This window comes from Lagopus leucura, unplaced genomic scaffold (assembly GCF_019238085.1).
Source record: "Lagopus leucura isolate 7727_CA_CO unplaced genomic scaffold, USGS_WTPT01 Super-Scaffold_100015, whole genome shotgun sequence".
In the NCBI taxonomy this organism is placed as follows: Eukaryota; Metazoa; Chordata; class Aves; order Galliformes; family Phasianidae; genus Lagopus; species Lagopus leucura.
Window position 1 is genome coordinate 10364176 of NW_024962269.1, and position 24142 is coordinate 10388317.

The window sequence follows — 24142 nt, forward strand, 5'->3', positions numbered from 1 at the left end:
GCTGGTTAAAACCAGGAAAAACCATTCAGCTGAGGGCTGCCTTCACACCTTATCCAAGCACTCAGCGTGTCACTCGAGGGCTCTGTCCCCAGCACCATTCCTCCCACCAAGAACACCAATTCCCCTGCCCCAGGCTGAGGACTAGGTCTGTCCCAGTTGCTCACCAGCGAGTGCCCATCAGACCAGCGGAAATCGTTCTCCACAGCTCTGTCACTGAGGCCGATCCACTGATAGTCCTGTGCATGGCCTGGGAAAGCAGAACAGAAATAGAAGGGTAGGTGCTGGCTCACCACGCTGTGTGCAGGCACCCCTTTTCCAGCTCACCTCTTCTGGACCTGGGGCCCCGGGGTCATCTAGCACTTGCTTTTCACATCATTTTGCACAAACCTCTCCACCATAAACATGGAGTTCAGTGGACGGACCCCTCTCTGTTCTCATGTCCCCCAGGCAGCCCCAACACTCACTGTTCACAAATTCTTGTTCCTCTGGAGTAATGATGCTGCTCAGGTGGGCTTGATGTTCTCGGCACCTGGACTCTGCATCCATCCATGTCTCCCTCTCTTCAAAGTGCCTGTAGCAATGGCCCTGGAACTTGATCCAGCCTTCCTCACAGTTTGCCAGGTCTGAAACACACAATGGAGGGTTGAAAAGGAGTTGGTGCAACGTCTGACAGCTTTCCAACTCACCTCTTGGCAGCTCACACACTTGTGGCACAGGCCAACACATGGTCACCTCCTCTAAAACACAAAACCTGACAGTGTTGCCTGCATGGCATCCCAGGGAAAATGATCAGAAGACACCCAAGACAAATGCAAAAGAGACGGAAGCCTATGCTGAAGATCCCCAGTTTGTCACAAAGTTATGGGTGCTGTTGGAAAACTCAAGTGACACAGAGTTATTTCGGAGCAATTCCATCCCCATTTGTCTTCCTCGACAATTTTTTACTATCTGATCAAAGCAACAACCCTCTTTTTTCCTCCTGCAGAGTTTTGTTGCTTTGGAAAGCGTCTTTGAAACCTGAATCTCCATGACAGAATCGACATTCGTACATCAAAAAGGAACTGAGTGGTGAGAGCCCAGGATGAGGCAGTCACATTCCTTGCTGTGGTTCTGGGTTTTAGAAGAAAAGCAACCCAACCAAGATGGGAATAAAGAGATATGAGCAGGAACTTGCTGCTCTTGGGGTGGGATTCCATCAGTCCTGATGCCTCCATCCCTTTGCATCCCTTTCTGTGCTCAGTTTCTTTCTACTGTTGTTAGCTTGGTAGGTCAAAGCACTGTTGCCTTCAATAACAGAAATTCCTGCTGATCCGCCCTTCTGGTCTTCTTCCAACCGAACACTGCAGAGCTGCTCCACAGGGCTGGCAGCAAGGTGAAGCATTTCAATGTTTTCTGTGCTTTCTAACTGATCAAATGGAATATCTGGAAGTAGTTGAAGCTCTAGGCAATCACACTGGAAAACACCAGCAAAAACTCATGGAAGGGACACTGACATCGTGACAGGAAGGACTGACTCCTGAGTGTCCGGAGACTGAAAGATTTTAGGGAAAGGAAGATCTGCCTCATGGCAATAATAAAGAATTACATTCACCACTAAATTTGAGTCCTTTCTTTCTTCTTGTATCACCCAGAAAATGGGATGCAGGCATTATGAACCCATAAATCATAGAAAAGAGGAAAGAGAAAATTAAGTCTTGCTTGGAGCAAACAAGGTCATGAGCAGCTGCAGGGTAGGAGTCTTCTGGCCGAACAGAAGGCAGCAGGGATGGGTAAATCAGAGGCTGATTAGGTTGCATTGACAAAGAGACATAAAAGACAGCACCATTCGTGCCCAAATGGTCCAAAAATCCTGAGACTTTTTTTACAGTTTACTCTGTATGCTCATGTTGAAAGCAGAAGGAGAGACACAGAGAAAGATGAAGAAAAACCAATGCATGTTAGCGTGAATTCATCTCAAGGTGAGTAAGAAATGCAACTTATTCCTCTTGCTTGAGCAAGGCAGGGGACCTTCCTCTCAGTTCAGCTGACAGAAGTTTGGCCTTTCATCAGTTTTAAGAACAAAAAAATGCTTTTTTTTCCTTCTTGCAGAAACAAAAAGAAGTAACAGTGCAGGTCAGAGTGCGCCTCATTTTGAAGTAAAAATAGGTCACTTTATGTTCTCTCAGATATACATTCCCTGCTGGCTTTACCACAGGAAGCCACGTTGAAGAGATGACAGAAATGTCATGCTGTGTCACATCGGTGGAGACTCCTGGAGTGAAGGAGGCTTCTTCACAGAGTGAAACAATCATTTTTACATGGGTCAGTTGAAGCATCCTTCCATGAAATTCCAGTCTAGCAGAGAAAGTTTGCCTGGGGTGGAGATGTACTCAGATGTTCCCCTACTGTCACAGACGAACAGAAAGACCCTTGACCCAAAGATGCAGCCATCAACACCATCACAGTCTGCATGCAGCTTCACCGGAGAAGCTGAACGCAAACAAGAAAGCTGAAGAGGAAGCCACAGGTCCCTGCTTGGGAATCTTAGAGAACACGATGCTGTGATGAAGAAATGAATCAGAACATGAAAGCAGAAGGCTCAAAGCTTTTCCCTACTGTGTTCCAAGCTGGCTGTTAGAGGTTAGCTAATGTGATGGGAGCAGCTGGGCTCAGCTTTCTGGGGATAGGGCTGGAAGGAGGTAATGAGGCTGTTAGTAAGATTAGCTGAAGCCGAGTAGGCCGTACCGATCTCACACAGGTCCCCTCCGTAGCTGGGAAGGCATAAGCATTTGAAAGAGTCGATGCCATCAACGCAGGTAGCTCCATTCAGACAGGGGCTTGAGTGGCACTCATCAGTGTCTGCAAGAAATCAAGGGCTTCCATTAGGGCTCTGGGCAGAGAATTCCACCAAGAGGAGAACTTGTTTCCTTGCTGGTTAGGAGGGAGTATCGGTTGTTTTGGGAGAACTTGTTCAGGTCTTATTTGATAACATGCTGCCACTGCTGCTGCTGGAGGAGTGAAGTCAAGAGACCCAACCCACCCTATGAGGAAGGCATTCTTGTGATGTCGCCTGATGGTTGAACGCCAGTCTGGAGATGTCAGAGCAACCCCAGCAAGACATTTCCAATACACAGCACTCAGTGACTCTGACAGCTGTGGAAACTTCTTTGCCCACCAGCTACCTGATGGGCAGAACACACCAACTGCTGCTGGGTCACAATCAGAAGAACACCGTGAAACAGATCCCTGACACACAACTAGCATTGCTGGAGATAGTTTTTTTCTTAATTCTAATTCAGATGAAGTCCTGGGGTAAGAAATCTCATCTCAGTGAAGCTAAGTGCAGGAAAGAAAAGAAGTGGGTTCAAAGGTGGTTCAGCCTTTTGCTTTTCAGGATCACAGCAAAGACTATGGTAGCCTCTTCCTTGGTGAAGAACTCCGGAGTGCAGTGCACCTCTCCACACTACTTGTTTTTTCCACTTGTGATGGGACTGGAAGAAGATGTGCATCTTTCTCAGCTGCTCATTCCCTCATGGTGGAAACTATTCCTACTTTCCCATCTAGAGCACCCCTTAAGGCGCTTTCTGCTTTCTCAGAGGTGAAAAGAGAAGTTGGTATGGGAGGAATTGGACTTCCAACTCTTCAGTGTTTCTCAACCTGCTAATTAGCACAAGCCTGGGTACTAAATGATGTCATCTGGTAGCACTTCCATCCTCTGTCTTCTTGGGGAAGAATGAAGGAAGCACGGAAGCAGGTCACAGGTAGGCAGCTTGATCTATATACTAGAAAATCTAGTTTGTGCTGGAATTAAAGGTCTTCTTCTAGTATATCTCCAGATTGAGCCTTAGTCCTACTTACTGAACTTAAGAATCAGAAGGAAAACCATTCAGAATGAAAAGATCTCAGAGATGTTCAACTCAAGGAAGAGGACTAATAAAAAAGTGGGTGGACACCCATGCAGATTATGTTAAAAGATTGATTAGATGTTCATGCAAGACAACATTTCATTCTTTTACACTCAGAAGAAACAGAATGCTGTGAAAGTGCTGACTAACACACTCCATGCTCTTCTGGATGAGAGGGGTTAGTGAGGAAACATTCGAAGATGATGAACATGCTGGCTATAGGAATACCAGAGCACAGTAGTGATGTGAATATCTTGCTGCCCAGCAGCCAATATCTGATAGGTCAACTAAAAGCTGACATGCTCTGTAGCGTGCCTGAATGATGTGAAAAACTCTTCCTGACCTTGGATGGCAAATTGGTTTGTACTTTGGAGCATGAGAATTGTCTTCTTTATTCTAGATCATATCAATATGAGCAACATATTTGTTCCTCAGAAGGTTGATGAGCCACTTAATGCCAGTTTTGCAGCTAGCCCTTCACTGAGAGAAGGAATTTCTGCCTCTGGATTGCTCTTCTAAATACTCATGAAAGATTTCTATATTCAATATAGTGCAAAGAAAATTTGAGATCTCATTTCCACAACATTATTAAATACTTTGAGAGTTTCCAGAATGTATGAGGGGCTGTGTGCCTGGTAAGAGCCTGGTTGGCTCTTGTCTGCAGTGACACTTGGAGTTCTTAGGAGACAGAAAACATAGGGGAAAATGAAATGTCCTCAGGGATGATGACAGCTCTAGAGGATCCCTGGTCTTCCCAACAGCAGTGGCAGCAGATGTTTCATTGATCCCAGTGGGCTCCAACTGAACAAGGAAGGAAAGGCTCTTCTTTGTCCATCAAGCTCCATCAAGAGGAAAGCACACTGTGGAAGTGGAAACAAAGCACGTACAAAGCAGAACATTTAGTGGGGAAGGAAGAGCCTTTGGTCATCCTCAGCAACGTGGAGTAGAGTTTTGGTACATCCAAGATCTGTTCTGAGATGCATGGGACTCGCTGGGAGCTGCCATCCCTGGTACTGAAGGAAGAAGGAGCAGACACATGCAAATTCGTTGCCACAAGTCTCCAGGTGGGCAATAACACTGGAAAAGAATTTCCTTTTACAGATAAGGTATATAATATGACTGCTCATATTATATATGCTGTAAAAACAAAGCTCTGCATACAACATGTATGTTATATACATACACACATACACTTGTATATATCACACAAAAAGTGCAGTCGTCAGTAGCGTTAGGGAAACAGACAAATACAGATGAGACAGTATTTTTTTTTCATGAGCATGGTGCAAATGGCTGGAAAGAAGACATTCTAAGCACATGATGATAAATACCAAACTCCTCCTTCAGCCCACATGCTGTTGGGACAGCGACTGGATCTCCATCTGGATGCTGAATCATAGCATTGTTTGAGTTGGAAAGTCATCTGGTCCAGCTCCCCGCTACGAACAGGGGCACTTACAGCTTGATCAAGTCACCAGGCTGATATCAGGAAACTCAAACACATTGGCCAGCCTGGAGGAAAAGTTGCTGATTTTGGTCCCCCCAGAAAATCTGGTCTTTTAGAACTGTAAGTTTTAAATTGGCAGCCACGTTGCCTCTGGAAAATGTGGCAAGCTGGTTTGTGGGTATTTCTAGAATATCACATCAAAGCCATTGGATTTAGGGGAGGTGAGAACTCCAGTAAAAAAATCCCATCTATCACTCAGTGCTTGGTTCTTAACCTTTCACATACCATACACGTATCCCCTTCCACAGGGTTTATGGCTGGGTGAGGTCAGTAAATCACTGTGCCCATCCCCAGCAGCAGGAAAGCCTGCAGCAGGGGGGAGTTTGACATTCTTCCATGTAAGTGAGCTATCTGTTTGCTTGGGTGAGCAGCCATTCAAAAGTCAGCTCTGCTTTAAGGTGCAGCTCAAGAGCTTATCAGCTAACAAGGAGAAGAGACCACTGCTATTATTACCCAGTGCTCACAAAGAACAACTGATGTGGCATGGGATGCAGAACAGAGGCAGCCCTGGCTTTCAAGAGCTTCAGTTCTGAAACAGAGACAGGGAAGAAAATGCTTTGCTGTGCCAAGAATAGGAAGCCCACTTATTATTAACTCACTTCTCAAGGATAATGCAAAATCAAGAGCTCTCTGGGAGATGCTTTGCACCATACTTCATATCACCCAGAAGTTACAAAGGATTATTCAAATCTATTGTGACAATAGGTCCTATTTTTTACTACTAACAGGACCTAAGGGACAACTTTTGGATTATTTCTTATTAATGAAACCAAAAATTAAATTAAAAAAACCTCTAATGTAAACAGGGGCTTGCATCTGGAACTTGTAAACTGCTGGCTGGCAAAAGCAAGGGGAGTTACAGAGTTACAGAGCAATCTTTGAATTTGCCTCACACCGTTCACTTCCTCAGCTTTCTCTTACACTGCCAGATACTTACTATATTTAGTCAGCACTATTTTCTTTTGATGCAGCTAAACACAGCACAAGTATTCTCCCAGTGCCTTTGAAGACAATGTGCTGTACTGGATCATAGCAATTGGAAAGAGAAACCCTTCAGAAATGAAAAAGAAATCAGTCTTGGCTTTGCTCAGGAGGCAAACGGCGTGCAAAAGCGGGCACACAGTGAGAGAGAAGGGAAGGCTTTCAAAATCCCTCATCCCAAGCTAAGCAGACCATCCTAGAAACACTGCTGATGTTCCTTAAAACAACACAGTCTGTGCGTTTCTCTCAGTGACAGCCCGCATCCACGAGAGCAAAAGTACTCCTGAAATGAAGTTAGCTTTGTGCTTAGAACACTTATGGAGGAGAAGCAGACTGCAGAGAGGTGGTGCTGCCACCCATCCCTGAGCCAATTCTAGTCTCACGTTGTGAGGAACCAGTTCAGAAAAATACTCTATGATTTGTACTCTTGCTTTTGTTCTGCATAGGAGAAAATGTAAGGCTGGAACACGAGGCATTTTCTGCATGTCCAGCAGTCCCTGATGTGCTCCTCAGCCCTTCTTTATAGACCTTCCTGTAAGTGTGATTATCCAAACAGGGATTCAGAGACCAGCTGCATCATTATCTTCTAGAGACTGAGGTAAAATTCCAGGTACAAGTTAAATTTGCCTTTCTGAGTCCCAGGGAAGTTTGAATTGATCACTCAAATAGAGAAGAAAAACATCTGACTGATGGACTCCTGCAAGGAGAGAAGAGGAGGAGCTGAGGAGAGCAATTCCTCCATGTACCAGCATCAAAAATCAGGTAGCCAGCTAGTGACTTATGAGCAATTAAGTTACTAAAAGAATGAACTGTATTAATCCAACCAAAGCTGCTTCTGGAATGATCTTTTTGAAGAAAAAAGAAAAAAAGAAAAAAAGAAAAAAAAAGCTATGCCTTGGATTTCTGTAGTGTGAAGGAGGAAACACCATCAATACCTTTTCTCACTTGGATTCTAACCTTACCTACTTTGGGGCCATTGGTGGAAGACTCCATGAGTTCTTTTCACCAGAGGCAAACAAAACTTGACACAAATTGCTGCCATTTCAGCACATTTCTATTTTTCCCTTGACTTGAGTGAAGTTTTTAGAACACTGGCTGGTCAGAGTGCTCCAAACCACAGCCTTTCACTGAAGTAACAGCATGCTCTTCTCAGTTAATAATTATTTGTCTTCAAATGTTACCCGAAGCAAAAAGACCCACTGAGCTGGCAAAGCTCTGGGTGGAGAAGCCAAGCCTATGGCCATTTCTTCATGCTGTAGGCCTGTAGGCTTCCTGTCATCAAGGACGAATCCAACTGCTGACAAAGACACGTGCAGGCAAAGCCTTCATTTTTGTTAATAACTAAAAAATATTGGCATCCCAAGTGTTAACCTCCAGTCTTCTTGTCCTTGTGGCTTTGTCTTTGAGAGAGAAGTAGAGCCTACAGAAAAAATGTAATTCTTCTCAAGTCATCCCACTAAAAAGACTGCTGAATCTAATTGGAACGCTTAAATGGCAGGACAGGAGCCCAGCAGCTTCATGCCCTGCCCTGAGCTCCGAGCTCCTTCTGTGAGCTGAACCAGCTTTGGTCATGCCTCAAAGGTAGCTGAAACACATTGCACTTAACGAGCATCCACAGCACCCTACAGCTCTGAGCACAGCACGAGGTTCCAAACCATGGTTCCAACCCATAGCTCTTCCTTGTAGGCTTTTTGCATTCCCAGTCATTCTGAAGAGCGATGAGTTCAGAAGAGGATACCTGAGAATGTTTTCCTTCTTTATTCGTCTTCATCAGCACTGTGCCCTACTTTTCTAGAGGAATCTCACCCCTGTGCAGAGGTGCTGCACATTCATGGTCAGCAACACTTTCTTGCTGCCTGGATGAGCCTTGTTCAGACCCTGACCTGGACTGCATTTCACCCTGAAGAAACACTACAGCAAAGAAGCTTATCAACAAAAGAATTCTTATACCCTGCATTATCTTCTAGAGAAGCAAAAACCAAGCACGTGTTCTGAAGCCCATCTCTAGAGTACAAGGAATCCACAGTTAAGCTTCGTGCAGTTATCACTTACCTCTGTCACCTGTTAAGAAGCCCCAGCTGCTATTTTGCCATTCCCGTGACTCACAAATACACAACATATTCCAATCTTGGAACCTTTTTCAAAACTCTTCACACATGAGCTGCCTAACACATGGTTTTCTTTCAAAATGCTTCATAAGAATGTTGGCTAACAATCGCTCTGAAGAATCTGGCAGTAGCCTTGTGGGTAATTTATAAAAAGAATAAGCAGTGAAGTAAAACAACACTTTGGGGCCAATTTTTTCTCTTTTTGCTGAGCCTTGTTGGCTGGTTCCCTTCCTTCCCCTTGTCCTTCTAACTTGTTTTTGTCTCCAGGCTAGGACGTGGCAGCAAGCATGGCCCAAGGGCAGAGCCCATGAGGGATGCAAGGAGGGTTTTGGAGGCTTTCTACAAAGACAGATGGGATGTGTGGGGAGCAGGGCTGAGCTGTGGTCACCTGTTTTCCCAGAGGGAAATGATGCAAAGTGAAATGCAGTGACTTGTCCAAAGCTTTTTGAGGATGGGAAAGAAGCTTGAAACAAGGCTGAGCAGCACAGAGCCCTGCATTACAGACCCGTACCAAATCCAGATCTGCCTGTGCTTAGTGGTGTGGGTTCACCAGGAAGCAGCAGACCAGGAGGCTGCGTGGGAAGGGAGTGGAGTGAATACTGCTTTTGCTAGAAGCAGATCGCTTTGCAAATGCATTTTTTGCTATATTTCTGCAGCATGGCCAAATGAACAGAACCACAAGATATCTAAAAGCACCAATGTGTTTATGTGACAAGATGATTTTTGCAGTGGAGCCTGTGCTCCAGAGCCTGCTCCTGGCTGTAGCAAAGTGAAACCAAGCCATTGCCAGGGATGCTGTGGGACATTACAGGGCTCCTTCCTGGCCAAGAAGTGGCTGGCAAGCACGAAAATGTTCCTGCTTGTCTTCTCATTGCAGCATCCTAGTGTCTGCATGGCATGTAAGCACTACTTGGTGAAGTGCTGTCAGAAAGCTGGTGAAGCATTTTCACCATACAAGGTTACTCAGATTTAAATACTGTACATGTTTATACTTGGCAACTACCAGCCCTGCTAAAGCACCAAAAAGGGGCAGGGTGGAGGGAGCACATGTATGAGCTCAGCTGCCAGAAGCTGTGAGCATCTCCTCACACATTTTGCCCGTTTGTGCTCCAGTGAGCAGCGTGCTCAATGCAAATGCTGCACTCAGCAGTGACAAAGCTGAGAGCAGAGATCTTTGTTCCTAGCTGGCTTGTGCCTCTCAGCCCTTCGGCACAGCAAAGCAGCTGATGGATGGCTGCTGTGGACAAGAGCTTGGAAACACCCAGGGCAGCGAGTCAGCACATCATGGAGAGAGAAACAAAGCAGGGCAGAGGCTTGCAGCCTGCCTGATCCAACTTCCCAGCCACATCTCCCAGCCAGAGTGGAAGTCTCAGGCGGGTGGAGCCGTCTTTGCTCTGCTTTTCACATGATGACAAAAAAAATGTTGTTTTCTTGAGATGAGAGCAATGGCTAAGAGCAATTTCAGACGGGGTGTGAATGCCCTGGTGCCTTCCACTGATGTATCACACCCAGCGGCTCTCACTGGTCATTCAGAGTACACTTTTTCCAGCCCCTGTTCCAGCAGCACGGAGGGGAGAGGTCACCTACATCCCAACTATCACCCATATAACCAGGGCACACGTAGGTAGCCCAGTCATGCTCCCAGCAGATGCCAGCTCCACCAGGAGCAGCAGCTGGAAGGAGCAGTCAACGCCTGCTGCCATAATGCCGCAGGGAAAGGTCCCCGTGCACCTCCTGCTGCTTCCCCTGGGCTGGCCCTCAGTTCTGTAATGGGCAGGCGGGAGGAGATGTACCCCCTCCCTCCTTTCCCTTCCTGTTAGGGTTGGGAGAAGGCACAGTACCTTCTGTTGTGGGTCCCAGTGCATCTATTGCTTCTTGGGAGGCTGGATGCAGGGCGGCAGTAGCAGTGGCTGGCAGATGGGGATTGTCGAGGACAGCAGCTGTTTCTGTCTCTTGTCCTGATGCTGCGGGAGCGGAGGGCTCTATTTCAAGCTGAGCCTCTTCAGGGTTTCTGGGTCCCTGTGTTAGTTCAACATCTGGAGCGCTGGTACTGATTATAGCATCTGGGACAGAGGTTTCCCCTGAAACGCCTGTGATCAAGTGTGATGTTGCGTCAGGAATTTCCTTCTCAGGAGCACTGGAGGGCTCACCACTGTCCAGAGACGTGGCAGCAGTGTCGGTGCTAACAGCAGGCAGCCCAGGAGTTTCCCCACTGCTTTCGTGGGCTGTGGATGTCTCTATGCCAATCTCAGGAAACGCAGATGTTTCACCCCGGGCTTCCTGACCTGTGGATGTTTCTACACGAATTTCAGGGAAGGCGGAACTTTCCCCACTTACTTCTTGAGTTGTGGATGCCTCTATGCTAACCTCAGGATAGGCAGATTCTTCACCCCTGGCTTCTTGTGTGGAAGTCTCTATGCTAATTTCAGGAAATGCAGATGTTTCCCCACTGGTTTCATGGACAGTGGATGTCTCTATGGTAATCTCAGGAAATGCAGATGTTTCACCCCGGGCTTCTTGACTCGTGGATGTTTCTATTCTAATTTCAGGAAAGGCAGACGTTTCACCGCTGATTTCATGGACAGTTGAAGTTTCTATGCTAATTTCAGGAAATGCAGATGTTTCTCCACTGATCTCTTGAATTGTGGAGGCTTCTATGGTAATCTCAGGAAACGCAGATGTTTCACCCCGGGCTTCTTGACTGGTGGATGTTTCTATTCTAATTTCAGGAAAGGCAGAACTTTCCCCACTGATTTCATGGACTGTGGATGTTTCTATGCTAATTTCAGGAAAGGCAGACATTTCTCCACTGGTTTCATGGACTGTGGAGGCTTCTATGGTAATCTCAGGAAATGCAGATGTTTCACCCCTGGCCTCTTGACTGGTGGATGTTTCTATTCTAATTTCAGGAAATGCAGACGTTTCCCCACTAACTTCTTGAAAGGTGGATGTTTCTATTCTAATTTCAGGAAATGCGGATGTTTCCCCACTGCTCTCTTGTATTGTGGATGTTTCTGTGCTAATTTCAGGAAAGGCAGACGTTTCCCCACTAACTTCCTGAATTGTGGATGTCTCTGTGCTAATCTCAGGGTATGCAGATGTTTCCCCACTGGTTTCTTGATTCGTGGATGTTTCTACACTAATCTCAGGGTATGCAGATGCTTCCCCACTGATTTCTTGACCTGTGGATGTTTCTATACCCGTTTCAGGGAAGGCAGATGTCTCACCACTGATTTCATAAGCTGTTGATGTTTCTATACCACCTTCTGCAGACGTTCCCCCACTCAGGTCTCCAGATGCAGAGCCCTCACCACTTGGCCCAAAGATATAGGGAAATGTGACAGCTGTTTCCCCACCCAGCTCCTGTGAAACCGTTGGCCTTGTCACAACTTCTACTAAATCGGATGTGACTAAAGTGACTTCTGGAAGTCCCGAGACCTCTCCACTAACATCAGTCACTGCTGAAGGTTGTCCACTTAGATCTGTGGCTCCAGAAACGTCTCCACTGAAATATGGGATCCCGGATGGCTCTCCGCTGAAGTCTCCCGTTCCTGAAGGAAGCCCACTAGACTGCACAGCTCCAGACCCTTCTCCAGATAGTCCTCTGTCTCCAGAAAGAAATCCACTGATTTCCATCATCCCAGAAGGTCCTTCTCCCACCTCTTGTGCAACTGATATCTGCGTTACAACTTCTACCAACGTGGTATCCACGAGAGACACAGTAGGAAAGCCTGACGTGAGCCCACTTTCCTCTCCAGATGCAAGGCCACTGGTGACTTCAACCCCGGAGGTTTCTCCACTGCTCTCAACTTCTCCACTTGGAAATCCACTCATCTCAAGCACTCCAGACGCGCTCCCACTGAAGTCAATGTGTCCCGAAGGCTGACCGCTGACCTCTACGCTCCCAGACACCATGCCTGATGTCTCTCCTGAAGGCAGTCCGCTGATCTCCAAGATCTCTTTTGCTTCTGCTTCTGCAGTTGACGGGGTTGTCACTTCTTGGAGGCTGGTGCTTATAAAGGTAACGCCTGAGATCTCACCACTTCCATCAACACCAGAGGTAACGCCACTCACGTCCACCGGGCCGCTCACCTCCGGTATGCCAGATGGTTCCCCACTGATGTCCAGTCCTGAGGGAAACCCGCTGAGCTCAGGCACCCCAAAAGGCTCTCCACTGAGCTCAGGCAGCCCAGAATGTTCCCCACTGAGCTCAGGCAGCCCGGAATGCTCCCCGCTGAGCTCAGGCACCTCAAAAGGCTCTCCACTGAGCCCAGGCACCCCGGAATGCTCCCCACTGAGCTCAGGCACTCCAGAATGCTCCCCGCTGGCTTCAGCACCTGAAGGCAGCCCTCTAGCCCCACTGCTGTCCCACTCTGCAGATGGAAACCCCGACAGCTCTCCTTCACCACTGACTCCAATTGATCCTTTTCCCTCCTCTTGCCGTCCCGGTGCTGCTGTTACAACTTCCACCAAAGTGGAATCCACAAGGGAGACAGTGGGAAAACCAGAAGTGAGCCCACTTTCCTCTCCAGATGGCAGGCCGCTGATGAGCTCAGTGCCAGAGATTTCTCCACTAAATCCAGAATGCAGACCACTGCTTTCAGCTCCAGATGGCATCCCGCTAACTTCTGGTATCCTCGAAACAGACACCGATACCTCTTCCTCTGCAGAAGGTAAGCCGCTGGTATCAACAGTGCCAGAAGGCAACCCGCTCACATCCCCTGAGGGAAGGCCACTTTCTCCAGGTACAAAGCCACTGCTCTGCAGGTCTACAGATGGTAATCCACTTTCTCCAATCCCGGAGTGCTCTCCACTCAGTTCAAAACCTCCAGAAGTTGGTTCTCCACTCGTGTCTGGGGCTCCAGATGCTGAAGGTTCGCCACTGGCTGGGTGCTCTCCAGACTCAGGGAACTCTCCAGACACTTCAGGGATGGGAGCACTGGTACTTGTTTCCTCTGGTATTACAGTAGCTGGAGGAAAAGCAGATGGTCTCGCTGGAGAAGGAGGGAAGAGAGAGAGGGAAATAGGACAACTAGTTAATATTAACAATTTCCTAATTTACCTCCAAACTGACATCTAATAACATCACATTTGGGATAAAGGGCTCTGTCAGAAATCCTTTGATGCCCTCAAATCTGCTAATGAGGATAATGTCTTAAATAACTGTTACACACAAATTGCTGGGAAACTGACAGAATACATCAACTTCTGGCATGGGACAATGGCAGCTGTGACAGTAATTCCCAGGAGCCAAAATAAAGCTACAGTTTCCTTTGACATGGCATGTGGAAGAGAAGTTTGGTGCTGCCCTGAGCACATCTTGGCTCTGTCCTCTGGGCATGGGGTCAATTTCTAGGCTGCCTCCTGGACACACAAATTTTGTGAGATGCCCTGGCAATGTAAATGTTGGTCTGCAACAGCTATGCTGGCCAATGCCATTCCGGTAGCACAGCTGGTCACACACCAAAAAATTCTATATACCTGTGTAGCTCCTCCTGTGGAGCTCCTCCTGTTGTACCTATGTACACAACTAATTTGCTAATAAGGTGAAAAACACAAAACAAACACAAAAGAATATGGGACTGCCTATCAGTTCACAGCCTGTTCCACAGTAATGCGCAAAACCAGCGGAGCAAGAAGTCCTTCCTTCAGTTTAAATAACTGAAGTTCCTTGGTCCCACACTTTCTCTGAGACTCAGCATGCCCTTCCCGTCCCATTGCCTCCACTTTAAGGTAGCCTGTGGAGGATGACGTGTCCCGAAGGAGCACTGTGTGTCTCGAGTGCCTTCACACTTGCCAGCACACTCCTCTGAAATGCACCTGAAGCTGTTACATGAAAAGCTAACTCCAATGAAGAGAGCCCTCTAATTCCACCTTCCTCCTCAGCTGCATTTGGAAGGCCCTTCCTTCAGCAAGGACACAGTCAGTTTATTTCAGAAGTGCTCTGGTTCAACAATACCAATCACGACTCAAGAGACAGTGCCTGGCCCACCTGAGAGCAGCGATACATCGGTTGGGAAGACCTCTGTTCCCCAGGCTGTCTGATTCTCAGGCTCAGCAGACAGCTCTGTCTCCACAGTTGTCTCCTCCCCAGAAGGTATATCCTCCACTCCAGGGATCACTTGGGTTACCATCACCTCTTCTTCAAAGGGTGAGGTCACCCCCTCCTCCTCCATGGATTGCAGAGCTGGAATAGAAAGACACAGGATGGAGTGTCCAAGAGCTCATAGTCCCAGATGAAGCAGCTCCGTAAGTGATCCAGATACCAAAATAATAAGCCATGGTGAAAAAGTATGCTGGGCTCCTGATACTGGGAGACAAGCTGAGCAGAGAAGTGGAGGCAGGGGGAACCGGGTGAGATTTTCCCTCTGAGGAATTATGAAGGCCAGGTTGGATGGGACCCCAGGCAATCTGATCTAGTGCTTGAGTTAGTGGGTGGCAATCCGGCCTATGGCCGGGCGGTTGGAAGTGGATGATTGCTGAGGTCCCTTCCAACCCAAGCCATACTATGACCAAGTTAATAAAGTAAATACACAGTTATGAGGATGTGCTTCTGAGGTCCAAAAAGAAGCAAGGCTTTGGTGAATCCCACTTAGCCTTAAGTATGACCCTCATGCACCCATGCAAAACCCCATTCCCCAAGGAGGAAGGACCTAGTAAGGATGGGACAGTACCTCTGAAGCAGAAAGCATGATGCCGTGACAGAGGGTCAGGAAAGCCCGTCTGGTTGTAATGCTGGTAGATGGTCCTCACACCAGGTGCATCCCCCCCACAGCCAGGACGGGGGCTCACGATGGGGTATCGCAGGCTGCCATCAGCCAGCCACCCAGGGTAGCACCTATCCAGGCCCTGCTTCCAGGCAGCGTGGAGTTGCCCAGCAGAGGCCAGCGTGGCATTTTGGCTTGCACAGTACAGCTGGGCTTCTTGGAAGGTGAACTGCTCTGGCTGGGTCGCAAAAAACACCTCACCTGTGGGCCAGTAGAGAAGACAAGCATGAGCCTGAACCTCACCACCTCCGGCATCCCGCGGTGTGCCTGCCCAGCACTGCTGTTACCCACACATGCAGGAATGGGGGCAGCATACCCTTCAGCCTGTCGATGTAACAGTACACATCGTAGGTCTCTGAGGCCGGGCGCATGCCGTATGAGCGCACACCCGGGGAGCTCTCTTTGTCTCCTGCACAGTTGCTGCGGGGATTCACAATGGGATACCTGAGATACAAAAGAAGAGAGGAGGTGACCCACAGTCAGCTTTATGGACTCTGGGCTGAAGGATCTCAGCATACTTGGGAACAGCACATCATATCTTCACATTTAGAGGTGCTCGGTAACCCCAGCGTGACTTGGAAACCTGCACTGACAGCTTGGGGCAGTGAATACAAACTTTCCTCCATTTTTTCATACATGTCAGCTCACTGTGAAATTCATCACTAATCACACAGATTAGGAACAGACTGAGAAGAACGAGTCTATTGGCCACTATATGATGAGACAACTTTAGGCTAGGACAGCTTTAACTGCAGATAAATAGAGCAGCAGCACAGACCAGAGGGAAGCCTCAAGCTCATAGAATGGTTTGAGCTGGAAGGGACCCTTAAAGGTCATTTAGTCCAACTCCCCTGCACTGAGCAGGAACACCTACAGCTGATCAGGTGCTCAGAGCACCGTCCAGCCTGACCTTGGGTGTCTCCAAGGACGGGGCATCCATCATTCATTTCACAGAGATGTATTCCCTTCATCGATACGGCTTTACCTGACTGTCTGGTCCCGCAGCCAGCCAGCATCACACTGATCAAAGCCAGCCTCGTAGGCAGCCTGGAGCTGCTCAGGAGTGGCAATAACGGCGTTGTTCTCCAGGCAGGCCTGTTGGGCTTGGACGAAGGAGAGGGCGTATCTGCTGGTGGCAGCACGGTAGTGAAACACCACACCTGAGGAAAGAGGAACCATGGTGAAACAAGGCACTAGGAACCCCCAGACTGAGATGTGTCACCAGATAGGATCTTCCCAACAGCAATGCAAGGATCACTCCTGCAAACTCACTTGGATGGAGATCCCTCGTTCATTGAGCTCTGCTGCATTATAGAGTGATGTTCTGGGCATCTCTATAGCCTTCCTGGGATCTAGTTCCCTTGACTTTCCCCTCCCCAGATGCATAAGGGAATGCAGAGTACCACCACTGCTGCCATCAGACATCTGATCCCCATCCTGCTTATGATGAAGAACCCACAGCTCCCCTCCAAGGACCTTCCATCCCACCCATGGTGGAAACATTCAGCCTGCAACTCCAAGCACCCAAACAGGCCTGCAGACCTCTAGAGATCTGGACATCCTTTGTACTGGCAGAAGATCAGACTATTTTCAGACCATCTTTAGGCTTCTTGGAGTGCTGATGACTTACCAGTGGGGGAAATGGGCTGCCTGGGGAGGAGGGCAACATCAGGGGCTGCTGTCACTTGCACAAGATGATCTTCTACAGTGAATGGTGAGGCAGACTCCAATTCTGGCGTGGCAGTCACTCCTATGGCCACCTCCACCGAGGTCACCTCTGCCATTTCAGTGGTGAAAGCAGTGTCTGAGACAGATGTCGTGACCTCTTCAGGCACAGCCCATACCCCTGTGACCTCCTCTGTGGTCACGTTCACTTCCCCTGGGGAAGCTGTCTCTACTGTGACGCCGGTGGTGAAGAGGTCGGGCAGAACGGTGAAGGCTTCATACAGCTCAGTGGCAGTGGCTGTGATCTCCATGGGCTCCAGGGTAGCGATGCTGCCACGGGCCTCCTCCTCCGTGGCATTGCGTGGCAGGGGCAGCTCCACCTCAGTCTGTGTGACCGTCTGTATGGTGAAAGCACTGCCCAGCTCGGTCCCAACCTCATCGGTGAACTGTCCTGGGATCAGAGCCTCGAAGTCATCACCTACATTGAGAGACAAAGCAAGGATTGCAGGACATAGTCAGTCCAGCAAGGTGTACAGTGCTGGTGCTGTTGTGGAGGGGGAGATGAGAGTTTGCTGGCTCCAGTGGCAGCAGGGCACGGAATCACAGAATCATGGCATGGTTTGGGTTGGAAGGAACCTTAAAATACCGTTTAGTTCTGACCCTCTGCCGTGGGCATCTTCCACTAGATGAAGGTGCAAAGCCCCATGCAGCCTGCTCTTGGATAGTCATGAGTTGGAGGCAATGACTCACCCCGGCTCCCCAGCTGGAAAAGCAGACGGCTTTCCCCGTTCCCCCAGCTCCCGTTCCCGGGAGCACCCTGCACAAATCCGAGTCTGCACTGACCTCTAGTGCCTGTCGCAAGGAACTCGAGGTGGCATGGGAGCAAGGAAAGCCTCTACAGCAACTTTGAGCCTGAGGAAGGCACAGAGATCCTTAAACTAACTGCATGAAGTCACACCTGGATCACTACCTTCCTGCTCTGCTCAGCTGGGGACCTAGGAACTCATCACATAAATGCATGCTACCTCCATCACCGAGACAGCTGAGGTCACTCAATGCAGCAAACTTAAACAAGTGCTTTACTCCCACCTTCCTCCTCCCAAATCACTTTTCTGCATGAGTCACGTCCTTTAGGACAATATGCTTGTTGATATCCCACTGAGCAGGTCAGCCTGCAGATGGGGACTGAAAGAGCAGCACTGAACCGAGCAGGTCAGGGAAGGATGGCAATACAGCGAGGCAGGTCTCAGCTGGGGAAGGAGAACTAACAAGATACCATCAGGCTTTGCCCATAATACTGCTGTCCCCACTCTATTTCCAATTCCATTTTCCTGATATTTCATTTAAGCCAGTACCTCTCAGATCTTAAAGGATTCAATAAATTAGCCAGAGATGCTCAAGCAAGGACTGGCTGTACTCAGCAATTTTGAATGAATGCCCTGAGATAACTGAAAGGCTGTGCTGTGGGAACACAGGTCACATAGATAGATACCAAGAAGCCTGAGAGCTTTTACAGGGACAGATACTTGAGCCTCCTGATGTACAGATCATACTTATATCTGGGCACAATTGGTTTGAATGAAAGGGCTTTCAGAACATACTATTTTTGTAAAGAAGGACTTCTACATGAATGCTGTCCCCTCTGGCTGCCTAAGCTGATCGTGCGCAGCTGCGTTCGTCCTCTCCTTGCTGCAAGGAGAAGAGTGCAGGCAGGAGAAAGAGGGCGTAGCGGGGACGCTCTGCACTTCCCAGGCACGATTTTGCCAGAGGCTGCTGCACTCTGATTTATCCCAGCATGGACACTCAGATGTGTGCCTGCACTGCGTCACAGCGCTACACAGGGTCAGGTCCGTTCTCTTTTTCCTTTGCTTCCATCTCCTGCACTCAAAGTCCTCTACGTGGAGCACCTGAGGTTTGTTCCACATCTCCTGAACTGCTACTCGGACAGACATCCATACACTTCTGGGACTCTTTATTTCCTACCTGAACATGAATACATGAAGAGCCCAAGATCAGGTACCTTTGCAAAAATAAATAAAGAAATAAACAAAAATCAAAGAAGCAAGAAGCTTCTCTGCCTTAGTTCAGAGAGGGTCTATCATAAAGGTAAGTATCATACAGAGAGACTAGAATGCAAGTGTTTGGAGGCACTGGCTAACGAGGGCAGGTGAAACAGTAATCTGCAATCTGTCTTTTTTATTGGCGTGCCTTCTGTGCTGCTCTGCAGTGACCAGAAACACTGAACCACTACACCACTACCTGGGAGTGCCTGAGATGAAAAATGACCAGCAGTGGAATACTTTCCTCCCCCATCTGCCTGTGTGAATTACTATAATTATTTTAATCCATGCTCCTAGACTGCATTAGTGAATGGTTTTGAAAGAAAAATTGGAGTAGTCCCATCTCATCCCCATTCAAAACAGCAGACAAACATCGGTGAAGACCGTGATGGAAACGCACTAGGGATATGTCCAGGTTAAGTGAGCTGCAGACAAGGAGCTCCTTCTCGTTACATAGGCAAGGAGACATCACTCAGAGCACTCACCACTGTAGCAGATGGCATCGTAGCGGGAGCTGGGGTGAGGGTACCCCGTCTGGTTGGCAGGGTTCAGGTAAACGGTCCGCACGCCCACCAGGTTCCCTCCGCAATTGGGCCGTGCTCTGGAGATGGGGTAGCGAACGCTGCGGTCAGCCAGCCAGCCTGCACTGCACACGTCCATGCCATCCTTCCAGGCCAAGTACAGCTCGCCCGTGGTGGCCAGGCGAGCTCCCAAGCTGTGGCATTTGTCAAAAGCTTCCTGGAAGGTGAACTTCTCGGGGGAGGTGGCGTAGAAGACTTTGCCTGCAATCACAAGATCCATTAGCACAGGGGTTAGCTGTTGAGTTTAACCCCAATTCCCAACCCCAATTCCCAATCCCAATTCCCATTCCATCTTCTTCCCAATCCTGAGTCTGGATAAAATGAAAGTCCTGTGTCCTACAGCTTAACTGCAGCCTCATGTTGGTGATTATCTCTAAAGATCAGAATAAAGGGGGTCTTAGGGAGTAAATTAGTTGGAGGAAGACTTCCTTAACTATCTGGAGTCAAAGGGCCAATTTCAATTCTGATGTGCTGAATAATTCAGTGGATCCCTGTTGTGTGCATGGTTGGAAATCACATCCTGGAATGGATGGTCAGAGACACGCGGGATGGCATGGCTCTGTGGGAGGCTAGACCAACTGCACCCTCTATGCTGCATTAATCATTTAACACTAAAATTATCCAAGGTCTTACAAATAGAATGTAGAGAACATTTGGCCTTGCTGGGGGATGTGATTTCCGACTGTAAATTGTCATCTTCCAGGTCATTTGTGCCCTGCTGTCTAGACTAGGCACAAGCAGAGCATTGGCTGCTTCTGCATCTAGTGAGAACCCCCAATCACCTTGCATTTGCTCTGCATAGCAGTAAACATCATAGGTTTCATCTGTCTCACGGACACCGTAGGTCCTCACTCCTGGAAACTCATCCTTGTCACCGTAGCAGCGCTCCCGAGGCAGATGGATGGGGTACCTGGGGGACAAGGTGCATAGAAGCAGGATGGGGCAGCAGCACAGGGCTGGAGGAACTAGCATCCTGCTTTCCCTGTGACAGTCTTGAGAACAAGCCAAACACATCAGAGTCCAAGGTGCCCACGAATGGGGACACAGGATTCAGCATGGTTGAGCCACACTTGTGGATTTTCTTGGCATTTCCCAACTGCTTCTCAACCATACTCCAGCAGTGGCTTTGTTACAAATACCTTCCCTAAAGTGGCTTTTATCTCCCCTTACCTGACAGTCTGGTCAGCCAGCCAGCCGGCATCACACTGCTCGTACCCATCCTCATAGGCAGCCTGCAGCTGCTCAGGGGTGGCAATGACAGCACTGTTCTGGATACAGGCCTGCTTTGCCTTCTCGAAGTTCAAGGTGTACCTTGTGGATATTGCTCTGTAGTGGAACACGACGCCTGGAAAACACAATGGCCATCATGGACACGTCTGCTGGAGGGCAACCAGCCCCTTCACCTCCAAAGGAGTTAGGGATTGAAAGAAAGGGGAGAAAAACAATGAATTATTTGTACTGGTGGTGTAAGTTTGAGCATCCTAAGATAAAGGGTGACTTGTCATGTGCTCTGCAAAGTCCACCATTTTATACCAAGGCATACCACTTAAGGTCTGTAGATTTTCTGAAGATATCTAAGTTTTGTTTTTTGTTGTTGTTGTTGTTTTAATAAACAGGACTCTATACAAAGAATGGCTATCTGTATGCTCTGGTCTGGCACCAGTTCAGTGGAAAATTCACCAGGAGGCAATGAGGGGACTGTGATGTGGATACTCCAGTGCATGAAACCAGCAGAAGCCTCCTGGTTTTTCCTGTTGTGGTGGAAGCTATCCTCCTGGCCTGCACTGAAAGCAAAACCCTTGATAAAGGTCAGGATTGTAGGAACCTTAACTGTACTTATTTTATTCACTTGTTAATAGGATGAGCTTTGGGGAAAAAAAATCCAGAACAGTCTAATTGTCCAGCTGAGGGCATCACTTCTCCTCCAGTATTTGGAAGAATTAAAAGGCTTTGCACTAGCCCTGCTCCTGATTCACTCCTCTGAGCAATGGCCCAGAATATCCAGCTCCACCTCCTGCCAAAACATCATCTTGCCGTCTCTGTAACTCACCTTGTCAGAGGAGTCAGTTTATTGGCATCATATTCTGCCATGAGTCATTCTACTGTTTTGTTTGCTCTGCTGGAATAAATACTTGGCCCAGGGCTTGTGCTCACCTGCACTTGGCCTTGTGTGACCTGGCCAGAAGGGCTGGTGCTTATGAAGAGAGCAGCACCTTCTCTCCTTTCTGCCCAGGCCAGATCGTGGGAGGAATCAGCAAAGGCAGGGTCTTACCTTTCACCAGAACTTCTATTGTGTCTTGTCTGTCCTCAATCCCGTACATCACTTCACAGCGATAAATCCCCGTGTGGTTGGATCTCAGCGCCTTGATTTCCAAGGTGGCGTCAGTAGGGATGGCGGGGTAATTGGGCAAGGAGATCACCTCTTTGTACTCTGCATTGAGCCGGATCTTCCCACCGGTGGCCACTAGTAAGACGATCTCTGTTTCGTTGGAAAGCTTGCTCCATTTGATCCGTGGGGTTAGCAGAGCGCTGGTGTCCTCTTCCTCTGGGATGTTGAAATAGCAGGGGATGTTCAGGGAGCTTCCCAGCACAACACGCAGGGGAGACTGCTCAGGTATCTTCACTTCCAGGCCATCGCTACTGTCTGCCAGTTCCCAAACAAAACAAGGGTTACATCAGTAATGCACTTCATCCTAAATATCCAGGGCTTCCATATGCTGCAGTGCCTCTGTCTGCTTTGAGAGCCTCCTACACCCACATATTCAAGTGTACCCTTTTTGTCTAGTCTGCTGAAAAAGCCTTGCAGAAACGGAAGCTACAACATGGAAGCTACAAGCCTTGCTCCATGGTTGCTCTTGGGAGTTGGGAGCAGCGCCAAATGTGGGGATGAATGGAGTGAAGGGGCCTCCTGCAGTGTGGCTGCTGTCCACAACATGAGATCACAACTGATAGGGCAGAAGGAAGGGGGAATGCTGAAATTCCCTTGACTTCCCCACAAACCCATGTTTGACTGAACTGTCTCCCCGTTCTCCCAAGCACAGTAACAATGACAGATGGCGGCATCGCACCCATCCAAAGAAGGGCCCCATGCATACACGGAGCAAGTCTTGGGCACACCTAGGGATGTCCCCATTTGGTGGTGGGACCAGTGTGCAGCACGTTGCTCAGTGCTGGCTCCTACCACCCTGCAGCACGTACCTGAGAGCTCTGCGGAGGCAGCTGTGGTGATGGCTTGCAAACACACAAACACTAGTAGTAGAGTGGTCATAGTTTACCTGCTGGGAACAACACAGGGAAAAAGGATTTATAACAGCTGTATGTGTAGAGGGGAGCTGTGGGTGATGCAGTGGGACAGGGCAATGCTTTCAGCACCAGCTCACAGCAGGAGCTGCCCATGACCAGCATCTTCCATCCAAGCCAACATGGCTCTGGGACCAGATGTCTGGATGCATTTTGTACACCTTAAAGGGAAAACTGTCCCCATAAAATAGAAAAAGCAAAGGTTGCAATGCTTTAGTTCCACTCACTGCAGTGACAGCATACATAGACTTACATGCAAATGGATCCTGAATGGATATAGGGAATCCATACGATGTAATTCTAGGCCTTGCAGCCCCGTACAATAAATATCTTGTCAGGATCCATCAGCTAGTCAGAGCAACCTGATACTTCAGAAAGCTTATGAAAAGAAAAGAGCATCCTACAGACACTGAATGACAGAAGCAATATAGGCTAGACCAACTAAATTAATCCTAAACGGATTATCATTCATAATAGTTCTTCTGTACCATATCATTAGATATAAAACAGCTGCAAGTGCTGAAGTTGGTTTTAATATTTCCAGTAAAAACTGTGTCCTCCAGCAACACGACACTGTTTGGCACCACATTTCCCCTGTGACTCAGGATGGACCACACCTTCTGAATCACTGGAGTTTCCTTTGAGGTCACCTGTTGGCCACTTCTCTTCCGTGATCTAGAAAGATCCCAGCTGGCAGGGAACGTCCTGAGTATATAACCTATCAGACTAAAAGAAAGGGCCTCCAAATAGCATCGCTGGCATAATGTGTGGCCAAAAAACCCCCTCTTCCTGAACAGTCCAGCATTAGCCTTTTGATGCTGAAAAATTGACCTCCATGCACACATTCATTTCAACATGATACATCACAGAATGGCATCTCTGTGAAGTCTCTAGTTAATAGAGACAGCTATACCGGAGAAAAACAGGACAGAACGGGGCTCTGGACCACATTGGCAGAGAAGCTCTTGTAGGGCTATGTAACCAGACATATCTCAGTTTCCGTTGCCTGTAAGTGCCAACCTCAAGGACAAACTGAGGAGCTGTGTGTGTGTGTGCGTGTGTGTGTGTCCTTTTAGCTAGGAATGACTTATACATGTATAATCAATTTACTAGGAACAAAACAAACCACAGCCATGGTACTGGCCATCAGTAGGGGGAAACAAAGACAGTTGTCATGCTGTAGTGATGCGGAAGAGGCCAAGGGATTTGGCACCCAGAAGCTGGACAATAGCAGAGACAGAGCACGGGATGGTCTGGGGGCAGAGAAGTGCCTTCTGCTCCTCAGAAGC

The 24142-nt window shown here is 48.3% G+C and overlaps 1 protein-coding gene across 3 annotated transcripts in view; it reads right to left on the reverse strand.

Moving 5' to 3' along the window:
• ACAN (aggrecan) overlaps positions 1-24142 on the reverse strand; it is a 44008-nt gene that overhangs the window by 2707 nt on the left and 17159 nt on the right. For 2 of the 3 annotated variants that reach the window (XM_042876177.1, XM_042876176.1), the window contains exons 2-14: positions 22752-22831; positions 21826-22197; positions 20724-20898; positions 20336-20463; positions 19458-19754; positions 16878-17390; positions 16233-16407; positions 15564-15691; positions 15155-15448; positions 14473-14667; positions 10322-13474; positions 465-623; positions 165-247 (exon numbers count right to left, since the gene is read on the reverse strand). In XM_042876177.1, coding sequence (XP_042732111.1) covers positions 165-247; positions 465-623; positions 10322-13474; positions 14473-14667; positions 15155-15448; positions 15564-15691; positions 16233-16407; positions 16878-17390; positions 19458-19754; positions 20336-20463; positions 20724-20898; positions 21826-22197; positions 22752-22821 — 5742 coding nt within the window. In that variant the 5' untranslated portion in view covers positions 22822-22831. The remainder of the gene's footprint in view (positions 1-164; positions 248-464; positions 624-10321; positions 13475-14472; positions 14668-15154; positions 15449-15563; positions 15692-16232; positions 16408-16877; positions 17391-19457; positions 19755-20335; positions 20464-20723; positions 20899-21825; positions 22198-22751; positions 22832-24142) is intronic. The other variant, XM_042876178.1, reaches the window with a different exon arrangement.